The 16530-nt window shown below is 37.6% G+C and overlaps 1 protein-coding gene across 3 annotated transcripts in view; it reads right to left on the bottom strand.

Annotated features, from left to right (window-relative positions):
• Positions 1 to 16312, bottom strand: part of HIBCH (3-hydroxyisobutyryl-CoA hydrolase) — a 49347-nt gene extending 33035 nt beyond the window's left edge. Inside the window, exons 1-6 of one of the 3 annotated variants that reach the window (XM_075153656.1) lie at positions 16192 to 16312; positions 15170 to 15212; positions 14285 to 14425; positions 12791 to 12875; positions 11801 to 11881; positions 9637 to 9689 (exon numbers count right to left, since the gene is read on the bottom strand). In XM_075153656.1, the coding sequence (XP_075009757.1) occupies positions 9637 to 9689; positions 11801 to 11881; positions 12791 to 12875; positions 14285 to 14425; positions 15170 to 15212; positions 16192 to 16223 (435 nt within the window). In that variant the 5' untranslated portion in view covers positions 16224 to 16312. Of the gene's footprint in view, positions 1 to 9636; positions 9690 to 11800; positions 11882 to 12790; positions 12876 to 14284; positions 14426 to 15169; positions 15213 to 16013 lie in introns of all 3 variants that reach the window. The other 2 variants (XM_075153654.1, XM_075153655.1) reach the window with 2 other exon arrangements.
• Positions 16313 to 16530: the final 218 nt, after the last annotated feature.

Genomic DNA, 16530 nt, shown 5'->3' with positions numbered 1-16530 from the left:
AAGTGGGCAAAAAATGTGAGATTTTACAGATATGGTTAATCCTAATATTTCCTAGTTTTTGAATGTTAGCCTCAAATGCTGCTATCTACACCTCTGTATAAAAGCTATATGCACACAACTTATATGAATACATCCTAAAAGCAAATAAATAAAACAAACTGATGGAAAGACATATTACAATGTGGAGGAAAATGAGGAGCTTCCCCCCCCCCATTGTATCTTATATGCCTGAGGAATATCAGAAGACACCTAACTTAAACATTTACGTAGCAGCTGCAATTGTTGCAGCCTATAATATTTGTCTGGCTTCTTTTTCTGCAGATTCTCTATTAACAGCTCATAGTTCAATTGAGATCATGATAAAGTAAAGCAGTTGGTTGTCTTTACACTTCCCACCTTCCTCTTTCAGGCTTCAGTCACTTCAGCTAAACATATTGAAATGCCAATATTCAGTGGTTTACAAGATTTAAACTTAGTTTTAGATACAGGCTCCCAACTTTTATTTGAATACTTTTTATGGAAAAGAACAGGCAAACACCAGGTGTTATGTTCACCATGATTTTGTTTCACTAGTCTGGAAGAGGGCCCCTCACTACAGGAAAGACACTGAGCTGTTGGAGCGTGTCCAGAGAAGGGCAACGAGGCTGGTGAAGGGCCTGGAGCACAAGTCTGATGAGGAGCGGCTGAGGGAACTGGGACTGTTTAGTCTGGAGAAGAGGAGGCTCAGGGGAGACCTCATCGCGCTCTACGACGACCTGAAAGAAGGTTGTAGCGAGGTGGGTGTTGGTCTCTTCTCCCAAATAACAAGCAATGGGCCGAGAGGAAACGGCCTGAAGTTGCGCCAAGGGAGGTTTAGATTGGACATTAGGAGAAATTTCTTTACTGAAAGAGTGGTCAGGCCTTGGAACAGGCTGCACAGGGAAGTGGTTGAGTCACCATCCCTGGAAGTATTTAAAAGATGTGTAGATGAGGCACTTAGGGACATGGTGTAGTGGGCATGGTGGTGTTGGGTTGACGGTTGGACTCGATGATCTTAGAGGTCTTTTCCAACCTTAATGATTCTATGATTCTAAGTTGCTCAGAAGGAAAGACTCTGCGTAGATGTCCATACCCACTAATGGCACAGACAGCAAGGGCAGACCCTTCTTTTCTACTTTTACATCACTGGGAACTGGTTTTGGTAGTGGGCAAATTCAGGCTGTGGACCACTGAATCTTTGAGATTCCTCCCTTTCCTCCTCCCACCTACTGCAGCAGTCCAGCTAGTTGTAACTCAGAGGCTAACTCATGAAGCCTAGGAATAAAGAATTTTATATGTGTTTTTTATCTGCAGCAGTAAGAAAGGTGTGGTTTTCCTTATGCTGCTTTGGTCCTGACTACAGAACATCAGGCAATCAAAAAACCAAATAATTCCATTTTATAAATACGTAATTTAAATTCAACATTGATGTTCACTTTTTAAAACATATTTTGGAAGAAACAGGGAAAAAATGTTGTTTGCAGATGTAAGCCAGAAATTTTACATATATGTTGGTAGTGAAAGGAACACTCCTGAAGAGTTACAGCCACGCAATCTGGATAAAAATGGGACAGGATAAGAACAGCTATTGCTCAACTACAGCTCCTTTATGTACTGGAATTCTGTTGACTAAACTGTGTAACATACAAACTGCTTATGACATCACTACTAATTTACTTGATAAGAAATATTAATGTAATAAGAACTGTTAACCAAATCTGCTAAAGGGTAAGTTTAGACATTTGTAACTATATTGGTAGAATCCCCATGGTACCCGTAGCAAGCCTCTAACAACACTGTTCAAGAAAACATCATATTAATTGAGCTGTTGGAAGATGTTCACTGTAAATTACACTTCTAGTCTCACTAAATACTCTTAAACTTGTGCTGTGTATCTAAGCCCTCATTTTCTTTGATGTACGTGGTCCACATCTGTCAGAGCACTCATATATAGGCAATATGTTACATAAGGTAATATACAGACATGCTAATAAATATCCAATATATTAAGTAAACAAAATACTGACTGAACATCTTCCCCTCGATGACATTTCAATTTCAGTAGTTTAGAAAAATGCAAGATGCAGCTGATATTTTGAATACTGAACTGGAAAACTTTTTAGATGTTTTTTCTAGTAAAATAAGCATTAGAAAAAAATGTTACAGCATAAATTACATGCAAGCAGTGCAAAGTGTAAAAATACTCCTAAAAATACTCCTGAAAATTGACTTCACCACTCCATGTAAGAAATTCCTTTATTTTAGGAATTGGCCTTCTTTTCACATAATTATTCTTATTTCTGTGATTGAGAATGATTTCTATTAGAAATACCAATTCCTGAAAAAAGGTGGTAACTTTACATGATACCTTTGGAGCAAACTCCTCCACAGCTTTCAGCTATTTATTCCATGCAAGAACCTCAAACAGCTAAGAAATAAGCGAATATGTTTTTTTCCACAGAGTGCAACCATGGGAAGTAGGCCAATTCCTATTGTGTCACGCCAACATGCATTTTTTGGCAGCAAACATCCCTAAACACACACAAGAGCACAGGGGACTGGTTTTTTTTTTCACTATTTTCAAAGCCTGATGCTTGATTTCACTAGCACTTGCAGTTAATCTAATATTTGGCATGTCAGGCATTTACTTTCACCTACTGAAGAACTTTGCTACCAAGAAAAATTACACATCTGATGTAAATCTCTATCAAGCCTTTCCCCATAGATCTCAGAACATTATTATAAAGAGTTAACATTGGAAATATACAAAGCATTACTGAACAAACTTTTATAATTATAAAAGCTTTTCAGAATGTTGTGAGGTAAAATTTCACAAATATGCCAGGCTAAAATTGAAATAAAACACTGCAAACTCCCTCCAGAAAACTATTAATTAAAATCTTGACAAATCTTTATTGGTTAAAGCAGAGTAAAAGCTTAAAACAGAGAAGTGTTCCAGTTTTTCCTGAAGAGAGTTAAAATGTCATCCTTCCCCAAAAGTCAAATTCTTCTTAAACCCTTACGAAGACAAATGGACTTTACATGATGCAACAGAGAATAATTACAGAGGAAAGATGCAAACTTCAGCTAAGCAAATTTCTGCCTTAAAGACCTACGTATCAGGTCCTGAGAGCTGATTTACAAGGAAAGTCAGATTCCTCCAACAATGTCAGCCTCTGGAGCCTTTTGCTGAAAATGAAGTGGCACTAACACAAAACAGAAGTAAAGCTAAATATTAGGTACTCAGTTCACTCTTCTGCTGCAACATAAAAAGATGCAGTAAGTCTGAATCTGTAGTCCAGAAAGGAAGCACCATCAGATGCACGATAGAAGGAATAGTTTCAAACCATAGAGTAGGTTCAGGAATTTGGCTGCATCTGTTTCTCTGGAACGCCTACATAACCCCCTGATTAAAATGACGTCGTTACTCAGTAAGCAGCATTCTGAAAAAGCTTCATGTTTTGAACTGTGATGTTTTTGATGCTTCCCAGTACACAGCATAGTTTCCTTTTATAAACAACCTAGGGAAACATAGCCTAGATGGTATCACTATGAAATGGAGGGCACAATCATCTGAAACTATATTAAGAGTTACCAGCAGTTTGCCATCAAACTGAGAGGGCACTCTAGCTGAGGTCATACAGAAGCCAATCATTAATGAAGTTTTATTTGATATTTTCATTATCTGCTTGGATGATGAAATAACAAGAATTTCTGTAATTTACAGATTACTTTTTGGGAAGGCAAACACTTTGAAGGGCAAGATCAGAATTCAAAACCATCTCACTTTGGAGATCAGGTAGAAACTAACGAAATGAAAAAAACTACACTTAAGAAAGCAAAATCAAATGCAGAGATCACAAGTATGTTTTCTGTGGAACAAATGCCTCGACATTTTTCAGGGGTTTATAGCAACCATGAACTTAATACAAATAATAATGCAATGCTGTTGCAGAAAGAACTACTTAAGGTATCACACTACAGCAGAGTCTCTACCAGCAGGCACCAAAGGGCTGAAGCATACCCACTCAGCCTAGATTCAGTACACCTAGGAAGCCTAACCAGATTGATGTGGTCCAGCTATAAAAGGCAATGTCAGCTGATAGGGCACACAGGTTTCTTGAAGGAGGAAATGAGTACTGGTTTTTTTTCTTTCTTCTTTGTAGTCTTTGAGGAAAAGAGCAGCCCCACAAGATTGACTCTTTGACAAACAAGTTCTGTTTGAGGAAGAAGATTTAAAAGTTGGTAAAAGGTAAGCAATAAGGAAATGTACTGTGATGGAAGTTTATATTATGCAAGGAGGAAAGAGGTAAGAGTAATAGCTTTACAAATAACTAGAAGTGGTGGCCTCCTAGCACCTGATGTTTTGAGAGGCTGCTATTTACATAAGCTGTTTGTGACAGAATAACTATGTAATATATGGGGGATAATTATTCTGCTCTACTTGGTGCTGATGAGTCCTCCAGCTGAAATATTGTCTGGTCTCTGGTAATGAACTGTAAAGTACACAAATTGGAAAGATTCCAGAGGATTGTATGAAAACCAAGAGACTTAATCTATAGGAAAGGCTGAATAACTATCCTTATCCCTATTAAAAAGAGATGGCTGGGACACTAGGGAATCTTCACTTGAAAGAATAACTAAGCACTCAGGTGGGTTATCTAGAAAAAACAGAATTCCTGCTGTTGGAGAGTTCTGAATTCATTAGGCAAAAATCTGCTAAGCAATCATCTAGCTATATTTAACCCTACTTCCAGTGCAAAAGTATAATCCTGAGGCTCCTCTCAGCTCTATACTTCTGTATAGTCTAAAGCTTAACATATTTGACGTTACTACCTAAGTGACTACTACACTCTCAAACAGTACTTTAAAAAATTCTACTCTAATAGTCACCTTAAAGATAGTAACTTACATGTAGACTCTCAGTTTAAGAAAAAGCCCTTGCCTAAAAAAACTGTACTGCTAGATGTGTTGACAAAACTAATGGAAAGCTCCACATGAACCCAAATTAACATGTTGTCTTCTAATATTTGCAGTCCATATACCCAAGGTCCTTCTCTACTGGGGAGAGAATAAAGCAGTCAGTACTGCATACTGTTACCACTCTCACAAACTGGGCCCTAGAATCCGAGGGAGTCAGGGATGGAAATAAGGTTGGGTGACCTTTATCTCTTTAAATTGCGAGCTACGTTAAAGTTCCAACTTCCTATTACTGTCCCTAAACATTAAGATCAGAGAATAAGATTCTCAGAGTAACTGGAAACACAGGGCTTTGCAAAGGATTTAAGAGAGCTGGCAATTCTACCAAACTCCATTTCTGTACTGAAAATGTTGCATGTTACCATATAAGTTAAAATCTGTTTGCCCCACAAGAAGATGTTTTTTCATCCTAAAACTCAAAGCATTAATTGTTAAAGCAAGAAGTGTAACATAATGGCATAATCTTTATAAATCTGTAACTTGCTAAAATAAACTTGGCAAATACACTGTGTAAGAGGTCAGATTAAAGGATTATATTCTGTATTTAATTCTCCAAAGCCAAGAATTCCTATGTTTGAGCAACAGTCTTTACTCATCAGTAAAAAAAAAAAATTTTAGGGCCTATTTTTGCCTCATTAACAATTAAACACGTAAGTATTCAATAGTATTAGACGACAGGCCTGAAACAGCAGCAAATTGCTTTTCACAAAGCACAAAATTCAACTGTGAAAGCAATTGTCGCAGGCCTTTCTGAAGACCAAGCCTACCTAATGACAAAAAAATACTAGATGAATAGAGAGGTGAGTATGATTACTGATGGTTATTTAGCACTGGTTCTGAAATAAAGCCTAGCTCAGGAAGTTTCTAAATCATGCATGCTCTAGAATACGATACTAAGGAAGAAGGTACTTTGTACACACTGTCGCAGATTCCTCCCTAAACTAAAAGCAATGGCCTTTGGCTCCTGAAAATGATGTACTTCTGGTTTGGCAACATGCCACTGAAGTTTTAAGTACAGTTTACATAATGTTAGCCCAGTGACCTGGACCACATTCATTTAACTGCCAAAGTCTATGCCCTGTATTTCCTTTTTTCTTTTGCTGTCAAATATTCACTTTGAATTCTAAGCCAAATCATCCGAAAGCCACCACTCAAATCTGTCTAGTGTACTTTCTTTGGCTCTGAAACATGTTTAAAATACATTTTTATTAATACTTTTAGTCTGTTACAGAGAGCATCTGACACCATAATGTATTTTGTGCCAAAGCCCTATTTAAAGCCATAGATTTAGATTGAGCTTATAAAGCACACTTCTATTCATCTCCAAAGAACTCAGGAAAAGATTGGGACTTTTCTAGAACCAAGAAGCCCAAGTTTAGGACCTCATTTACAGACAATAACATAAAAAAAAAAAAACATTTAAATACACTGCATTTCTTGTCTACTGTTCAGGTATTTAATTTCAAGGAAATAAAAATCTACGGATAGAAGTCAACTAGAATAATTTGAATAGTAGTTTTTAGCAACTTGAGAGTATGTGCCCAGCATGCCCTTCAACAGTGTACACCCTTTAGCAGTAAATGTGGTATTAATAACATGTTGCACTATTTTTTAGTAAAATGCAGTCATCTTTGCTTCATCAAACATACCTGTCACTTGAACCTACTACTCTGAATAAGTGCAAAAAGATGAAAAGATACATTTATATTGAATATCAATTTTTTATGAACTACAGGAGTATAGACAAGAAGGTGCAGAAAGCAAGCTCCACAGCCCCATCTGTTGGCAATTAGCTCTGAAGAAAGCCATCTACCAGCCTCTAGACAACAATATTGAAGTGGAACCACTTCATTTTTTTAATACAATTCCAAGTTTTATCACAAATCTGCTATCTGTGCATCAGTAGCAACTTTTACTACCTAAGCACATAATAACTGAGTTTCTAATGCACTGTGATTTTTAATTTGTTTTAAATTAGAACAGAGCACTCCATGTGCGTAGTGCTGCTTTTTTGAGCAAGGTTGAGATTGACTTGCTTGCATTTTCATTCATAGATAAATGGTCTATAGTGAAATTGCAGTGTTTAAGAGGTGTCCCTTGATTTTTAAGCCTAAGCTAAAACCACTTGCTTCTAAAGCCAAGGGCTTGAATGTAAATTTTTTAAAGGCTTTTACTGTAGTTTGTAAGTGACAAATGTTTCTAGCTCCCACTGACTTGTAGGGATGAAGATAGCCAAATCTTGAGCATATGAAATGGATGAAATTTGACCTGATTGTGTCAAAAACATAGATCCTAGCATTTGAGTGATTTAAAACAAAGCATCTAATTATACATATATATGTATAGAATAACTCCTTCGTATGAATGCAGGTCTAGTGAATATTTACAGTAGGACAGAGTACTTCCACACAGCAAGCAGAACAAGATAACAGCATGACCATGACAAGTTCAAGGGCTTTTCTAGTGGTTTTAATCTATAAAATCCCACTGCAATGAACCTATTTGTAGCACAATAGAAAAAAGCTGTTGAAAGCCTTAAGTTTGGTTAAGGTCAGTTGTGATGGGCCTCCCAGTGCTGAAAATGGTGAAAGAAGAGGGTGGGGAAAGGTGGGAGCTAACGCACTTTTCCTATGTAAGCATTGGTCCATTTAGAGGAATCAAAACAAATCTTACAGACAGGGGAGGTGGCTGAAAGGAAAAGCATAGAAGACAATTCAAAACTAACACAAAAAACATACCCAAAAATTAATCAGTGTTGAGAAATACTACTGCTGACCACCTTTGTTAAATTATCAGTAGATACTTCCATGTACTGCCAATGAGAGAGGGGAAGGAAAAAAAAAAAGTGTGTTGATGAAAACGTGCTCCTGTAGGAAGGACATTATCGCAGAGTAAACTGCAGCTGTATTAACAAGTGCAAATCAAATAGCACTCAAGGTTAAAAAAAAAAAAAGTATTTAAAAGGAGTCTGGAACTTGTTTCCCTATGTTAGGTTGCATACTTGCTCAATCAAAATCTAGTCCCTTATCCCCAAATGAAGATAACTGCTACTAGTGACATCAAACTGAGTATAAGCAAGTAAGTTGTCATTCAAACTCTAATGGCAGTTAAACTCTGTCAAGGTCCCACTGAAATTTGGGTATCCAACTAAAGTTTCAGACTAACCGCTGTATTTTAAAAGCTCTTTAAAAAAAGGGAACTAATAAAGAATCTTAGTAATGCAGGATCATCTGACTCCATTATGCTCTTTTCAGTCCAACAAAATACTTTCCTTTCAAAGGACAAAATTGTATTCCTGCTTAGGCCACAATCATAATGAGCAATCTATAGGACCTCTAAAAAGACATCAGCTGCTGGGCAGTTTTGCTCTTTCATAGCTATCCATGCTATTATTCAAAACTCCATAAAATAAATGGACTCCCTATCTCTCATCCACAAATCTTCAGGTCTCCTATGTTCAATAAAAGACTTCTTCTGCAAGAAGAGCTACAAGACTAGTCCCCTTTAAGCTGCAAACAATTTATGTATACTAGATTGGGGGGGCGGGGGGAAGGGATGGTTATCTAGCTGAGATCTTTGGGGCTTGGTAGCGGAGAAATGAAGGGAAGACAGCTATTGCATGTTTCAATCACAAGCTGAAAAAACCACAATCAAAATATACAACATGAAATGTGCAAGGAAAGATAGAAAGCGAAAAGTCATGACAGGTGATAGATCATGTAGTGTTCCACTTCTTGCATCCTGTTTTTGACAAACTTAATTTAAATAGACTGTACACCTGTATCATACTGACGTGCAAGAAAACAATGTAAATCTAAGTGACAATATGACAGACTTCACTGTCAAGCTCACTGTTCAAAATAACTTAAGATTATTGTATTCTACTCCCTGCTATGATGCAAATATATCCAACAGATGTCAAATTTAAGAGAATAGCATTTTAGCATGTAGAAAATCATGGTATTGCCCTTTTAACTACCTACTCATGGTGTTTAGAGCCAACAACTGCTGAAACAATTATTAGCACTGAGTATAACTAGCAACGTGATGGAGCCTTCTCCATGTTGCTTTAGTAATAAGGTATGGCCTTGGCGGGGTGGGGTAGAATCGGGATCTTATAACTCATGTTTTAGGAGTACTGCAGAGGTGAGAAAGTAGATACATTTCCAGATTACTTGTTGGAAAAATAGAGAACTCATGAATGTCTGTTAAAGTATAGCTTAGAATGGTATTTTTCCATTTTTTCAGAGAGTTGTCCTTTAATTGATTTTTATATAGTTCTATTTTTTAATACACTTTGAGTGGAAAATTTGTCTCAGTTCTTGTATGATCTACAAACTCACACTTCAGTATTCTGAAAACTTTGTGAGGGGTGTCTCCTACAGTGACAGGATTCTGCTCTTTTTCTCAACACAGTTGCCAGATCCTCAGAGAAAGCAGTTGCACTAGCTATCAAAGAACAGCAGAAGCACTAGAATCTACCCTGACAAGCAAGAGACAAAGGTTCAGATTACGATGCTTGTTATTGAACTGAAATGTTTGAAATGCCGTGTGTGCACTTCATGCAACTCAAGTACAGAATATTACATTACTTTAAAACAAATTATATCAGATATCACACCAAGGTACGTAACTTACCCCTCCCATTGTAATGCCATCGATAAGTGCCACATATGGCTTCTTGCAAGTGCCTGTAAGAAACGTAAAAAAAAAAAAAATTGTACATTTTTTCAAAAGACTGGACCTGTGACTAACTGTATACATGACATATTTCCCCACGTCTTACTTCAGCAGGAGCAACAGAAAATAAATGGTAACTTAAACAGTAAAATATCAACTTATAATGAAGGTACTTCATGTAATTCTTAAGCAATGAAAAGAAACACCAGTTACTGACTTACTGCATTCTGAGTGTTGTAAGAGAACATTATACAACCATCAAATGTCACGTTGCTTGCTATGTGAGTACCTGACAATTTAGCCACATCTGGCTATTATAAATAGCTTTGTAGGATGTTGGAACACAACAGTTTCCCTTTCACCCCATCTCACAGCCTGGATTAACAGCACAGAGTGTGTACCAGCACTCCAGTACTTTACTACAAAGCCAGATGCATTGGTAGGTTTCAGCCAAAATGCGACTATAAACTACTGCAATGCAAACATGTTCTGTCTTGCCAACTCCGTTGCATGTTACAATGCTGAATGTGGCGCAGGCAGGTCAAGATGATAATGTCCTAAAGTACCACAGTTTTAGCTACCACCTTCATCTGTTGGGGCCTTTAGGAGGCATGAAACTAAAGACCTGATGCTTTCTATTACCATTCATGGAAAGATTCAGAAGTTCACCGTGAATGAAACCACTGCCTCATATTCAGTGTTTTCAGGTCAGACTTAAAGTTCAGTCAGATTGCTGATATGGGTATTCACTGCAACATGTTGCTAGCTTTTCTGCAGCAACTATAGATCCTTGTTTAAAAAAAGAACTATTTTAAAAGGCAGTTCAATCCTTTAAATTGGTGGTTAGAAAATATAACGGAATTGTATTTTTAACTTTGTTCTTACATGAACATATAAGCTAATGCATGGGCTCTAGATGCTAGTCTTTGAACTAAATTTCTATAGAAGCATGCCATTCCATGCAAATGCTGTGAAAGCAGCTCCCCTGTGTATTTTTAAGTTGTAAAATATAAGATATAAATAAATCTTTTTGGCAGAAGTCTCAAGTCTTAAATGAATACAATCATACCAAAGTTATCAAAAACCTAGGTTTTTTAATTACATGCATTATAGACATGGAACACCTTAATCATTTAAAAAAAACACAAAACTTTTAAAGTATGTACCCTTGCAATATTTTAATAGACTAGAATAGTTAGTTGGAAGGGAATTACAATGATCATCTAGTCCAACTGCTATGGTAATACTAGTTTTTCCCAGGTACGTGAAACCTTAAACTATTTTTCTTGATGAAGGCAAGAAAAGTACATGACAAACGTGCTAGAACTGGAAACTCTGTCAAACAAAGTAAAAATAACTTTTCAGAAACTATTCTTACTCTAATAACTATGCTCTTCTGTCAGCTTAAGTTGATATGCAAGATGTTCACCTTTCCTCCTGTAGTGACTAATACTGGATACAATGTTTAAAAACTCAAACTATATTCAATTAAGGTATGTTTGGAGAAGTTCTTCTCACCAAAACATTCAACTCTTGACTTTCACCCTAGAGAATTAATATCCTTTCTGAATATCCTTTACCCTAGTAAACTTTACCCAGTATCTTTGCTGTTAGTTATTTTAAGACCACATACTCCTAGGTTCTTTGCAATAAATTAAGGCAGTTAACTCCTAGCTTGAGTATTCATTTATGCAGTTTATTTAAATGGAAAGCTTTAACATAATTTGATCTTCTGCTTTCTGACTGAATATTAATGATTTTCCATGCATCTATTCTCATCTCAGGTCTTCTTCGAAGTAGATCAATGATACTTTGTGCAGAACTGCACTGTCTGCACCTAAGACTTAATTCATCCATAGTGCAAATATAACTACCCAGAACAATGGGATGGGATAAGGTAGCTATCGTAATAGCTTAAACAAAAGAAACAAATTCTGCACGCAAAGTATAAAAATGAGGTATGTTACACTACTGGTATTGAACTTAGTAAAAAAAATAAAATATTACTACTTCTATTACGTTATTGCAGCCTTTTATAAGTTAGCAAAGAAAGAAAGTGAATTTACATTCAAAGCTACTATTATGAAAACTGTACTGCTTCAGAATTTGCTATTAAACATACCAATGGCATTGTTCAGGATATATTCTTCTCTGAAGAAATCTTGTGCCAGTCTACCTCCAACTTTTCCTGCATCTGTGATGGCTTAAGAGAAATAAAAATTCTAAAGATAACTATAATTTTAATAGAAAATACAATAACAAGTAAAAAAATTAATATCACATGATAACAGGTTTTTTCCTTCAGCAATCAAACAGCAACTTAATCCTGCTTCATTTTATTTGAGAAAATTTGCTCAAACTTAAATACGGACATGAAGTTTCAAATTTGAGTCAATTCTATTATGCTGGAGACTTTTTCACATACTTCTTGTGAGAGTGCAGTCCATTTTGTGTGCTATGAAACCCCTCCTAATGTCTGGTAGTCTTGTTTGTGATATTTCATATCAATATATAGAACAGCCACTTAAAACTGATGATACTGAAGACTCTGCATACTAAAAATGAGAAGCCAGTTAGGACAGGGCATAATTTAACAATAACCTGTGCTGCTTGTTTACCTAAAATTTAAATAACTGCTAATTTTCAGTTTGGAGACTTCCTACATAGTTACAAAATAATTACAGATACATTGATCACCATTGTCAGCTCTGATCTAGCCATCTCAAACATCAGACGCAAATTATCCAGTAGTAACAGAGCTATCTATTAGGACCCTTCAAATTTCTTGTAAAGAAGCTGTCAGTAATGAAAATCTGGGAAGAAGAAGGTAGAGACAAGAACCTCTCTTCCCAGGAATGACTGGCTGCTATTACCAGTTATTCATAAAAAACCCAATTTTTACTCTTTTATACAATGTTCTGACAGCTGTCTCCTGACAAATAACTTAAATAGCATCTGCACATCAAGGTGTTATAAGAAATCAGTGCAACTAATCTCTCCTACTGTTGTGTAGCAAGCCTCTGTTTACCTGAGTCACAGTAAATAAAGGAAATCAATGCAAAGTAGTAACTGGCAAAAATATGTCACATGTGTAAGTGACTACAGTCCTTACCTCTGATGTCACCCCCAGCACAAAAAGCTTTTCCTCCAGTTCCCTTTATAATTATTAGGAAAGTTTCAGGATCTTGCTCCCAAGTCTAAAAAGAAGTAAATATTTCCATGTAAGATCAAAGTCTGTGCAAAAAATGCTTTCTCTGTATACTGTCTATAATTCTTATTTTACTTTTCCAAAAAAGCAAATCAAACCATATTTAAAATAGTTTGTCTTAAACTGAAGTTTGAGACCTAAATGTCTTTCTGCCACTCCTGTGTCCTATTCAATCTTGACATCAGAGATCAGCAGAACTGCCTCGTGTATTTCAGAAAAACGCCTATGCAGAGCTCCCAGTCTCTGAAGAAAGGTAGCACTTCCTAAACCAGGGCCCATCATAAATCTCAATGGGAACACAATGCTGGGGCAGAAAGCTGGGAATATGGAAGATATAATAAGTGTTTCAGGCCAAATCATGGAAGTTGTGTAAATCTACGATGCATGGCAAGGAAAACAGCATTTAAATTGTTGATGGATTTTGTCAAAATGACTGCAATCAATGCTAATCAAGGACTGGATCAAATCAATTTGTGCACAGATGTTTTGCTAGGTACAAAGATTGGGGCGGGGATCTGAATTAAATACACTGGTACAAGACTTCAGCAGTGGTGCGACCATATTGAGAAAAAGATGCCTTTTACAGGCTTCCCCCCCTTAAACTATGCTTATATATTCCTTATTCAAGTAAGTATAGCCAGATAAAAGAGAGACAAGCCAGCAACTGTACTTAAAATTATGCCACCTTTTAAGGTTGTGCTTCAAATAAAGCCTGGTACTCAGCACTACAGAATAAGTATTTTTTTCTTTAAATGTTCTTCAAAGAATGCATAAATTTGCAACACAACCATCCACCAAAATACCAAAAGGTGGGCAACTATCCAACAAATACTGGTATCTTATAAGTTTGACTTTGTGCATATGATAAATAATATCATTAAATTAAAAAGGACTATTTGCATGCTTAAAATTTCACATTACTTCACTAGCAAATCCATAAAGTTGTTCTTTACAGATTGACACTGACAGCACGTTGCTTCTTAATGACTTTCAGCCGTGCACCTCCCCACAAAACATGCACCCGATCAAGAGGCAACACCACCGTATAGCTTGGAATTCGTGCATGCCGACTGACCAGCTGGGTGTTGCCAAAAGGAACATATAAACTCTAAACACTGCTTGCTTTTAATTCAGTCCTGGTTTTAAATGGGTGTCTCTTATCTATTCGGATGCTAAATTTAACTTTGTCTGACAGCTTGTTTCTTAGAAAGAGAAGAACGTCAAACTTGCTTGAAACCGTCTGTTTTTTCCCATCCTATAAATCTGAGCTCATTGGCCAACGCACTCACACAGACTTTCATTCTTTAAATCAGTACACCAAGAAGTGTCAGACTGAATTTTAAAACTGGTTTCGGATAACGTATGTATAGCGGATGGGGTAGAAGCGGAGCTACTAACCTTTATTTGTGGATAAATTTGTTGGATCATAGAAAGATTTAGTGCATTGAGAGCCTTGGGTCTATTCAAAGTTATTATTCCTGCACCTCCTCTCTTTTCCAACAACACTTCACCTGTTGAATCTGTATGCTTAGACATTTTCTGTACATGCAAAAACAAATAAATAAAGCAAATGTCATCAGTTAGATACCTTGAGTAACATACTTACAAGAGTGTTTATGGAAATATATTCTTAAAATGCACTATTTAAAATCATAAAACATGTGTTTTGGAATTGTATGCTAAGTCTTTCCCACTGTACTTCAATATTTATTTGCATTTCCTAAACAGTTCTTTTGAAACCATTTTATGAGTCCTTCAGAGTAATAACCCTCAGCCAAGTTTTTGAGCCACACACTCTTTGACAATGACATTTGAGTTCATTTAAAAAAAAAAAAAAAGAAAACACAAAACCATGGTTCTTTAAGACTTGACATTCTGAAAATACCTACAACAATTATAACAATGACAGTTCCATGTGTCCCTACTGGCAGTTTCACACCACAAAACCAAATTGCTTTGTCTGTAAATAACTTTTAACAGTAGAGAACAAATCACTAAACTATTTTCACAATTGATTTAAAACTCTCAGTTGAATGATATTTAAGGAATATACGGAAGCTATCATAGAAACTAACTGTAAAAGCAGGTAAGGCCAAAATAATGAAACTTTAACTTACAGTATAATAAAAACTTGTAACAAAGTGCTCAAAGATGTGGGCAATGTTATGCTTGAGCAATAAATGATGTGAGCAGACACATTAGAAGCTGCATGTACTGTCTGTCTCAGGGGAGTTAAGAGTACTAAAAGCTTCCAACTCAAGTCAAACAAGATGCTGTTCTTACCAAATGTTGTAATATTACTTGCAGTCTGTTAAATGGCTTCAGCCTGAAAAAGAAATAATAAAAAGATAGCTAAAACCATAAACCAGCTACATAATCCCCAAATGTATGACTGCCGAGTTAAGCAAAGCTTTGTCAAGAAAAATTTCTCAACACAATTGTTTTACATTCTCCTTTTCAAAATCAAGTAAAATTAGAGTACAGTTTTGATATCAAAACAGTTGGAAACTTCTTTGCTTACTAGTAAATAGATAGCAGATACCAATGCCAACTACTAACGTTTTCTGTGTGTTCAATTTCAAGTTAGAAGGAGAACCTGGAAATAATAAGATTAAGAGTCTGGGGGATATGTTTGATACTTAGCAGTGTGTGTCTCTGAAAGATTTACAGCCTTTTACTGGACATATAAATACTAGCATTTTTTTAAAATGGTCTTGTCAAAAACTAGTGCATTTCCAAAGCTTCCGTTACACCAAACCTGCCCTCATGTCCCTGCGTGTATGTACTTTTACATAGGGTTTGTGTAACAGCTTGAACAAGGCTCAAAGGAGATACCCATGCTGCGATGTTTTGTGAACATGCTACTCAATTTAAGTAATGAGGCTGTCATTTATTAATTGTTACTGTACTCTATTGAGGAAGACAGGTAACAACGGCATTTGCTGGACTTCAAACACCTGGCTTGCATCAACATTAACAGGCAACTTTATCCTTCAGCTACTTAAGAGCACAGAACACGGCCAATTAACATGTTCCGTGCTAACATCCCGGCGTCCTAAGGTAGTTTTTAAGTACATGCTCGTTTTAGAGTGGGAAAGCTAATCTAGGCCTAAATTATATTTTATACTAGTTCAGGGGGTTACACTCCCCGGCATTAGAGGCCTTCCCAGACTCATCGCTCCCTGCCGCAAGGCAACCGCAAAGCTGCAGGCGCGGCCGGCCCGGCGCCATTTAAAGCCCCTCAGGGGGGTGCGCGGGAGAAGCTTCGCCGCCCCTCAGGGCGGCCACCGCCGCTTCCCCGTTACCTGGGCAGCGGCCTCAGCACCCGGGCCGCCATGTCGGCAGCCGGCGCGGTCGATCGCCGTCATCGGGTAACCGGTACGCCGGGGTGTGAGCCGGCGCGGGTGGGGTAGGGCGCATGCGCGGGGGAGCGGTCGGCGGGCCGGGCTCCGTTCCTCTCAACTCCCCTCACTCTGCCGCGGGGTGCCGCCTCGTCCGGGCCCCTCGCTCCCGGGCGGCTCGGAGGGCCGGCCGGCCGCCTGCCTCCCGCCCCCCCGCCGCTCGCTCTCCCCCCTCGGAGGGCGGGAGGGCGAGCGGCGGGGGCCCGGAGGCGGCCTGCCGGCCGGCCGCCCGCCCGTTCCCCC

This window comes from Calonectris borealis, chromosome 6 (assembly GCF_964195595.1).
Source record: "Calonectris borealis chromosome 6, bCalBor7.hap1.2, whole genome shotgun sequence".
Lineage (NCBI taxonomy): Eukaryota > Metazoa > Chordata > Aves > Procellariiformes > Procellariidae > Calonectris > Calonectris borealis.
This window is presented reverse-complemented; position numbering and strand designations above follow the sequence as displayed.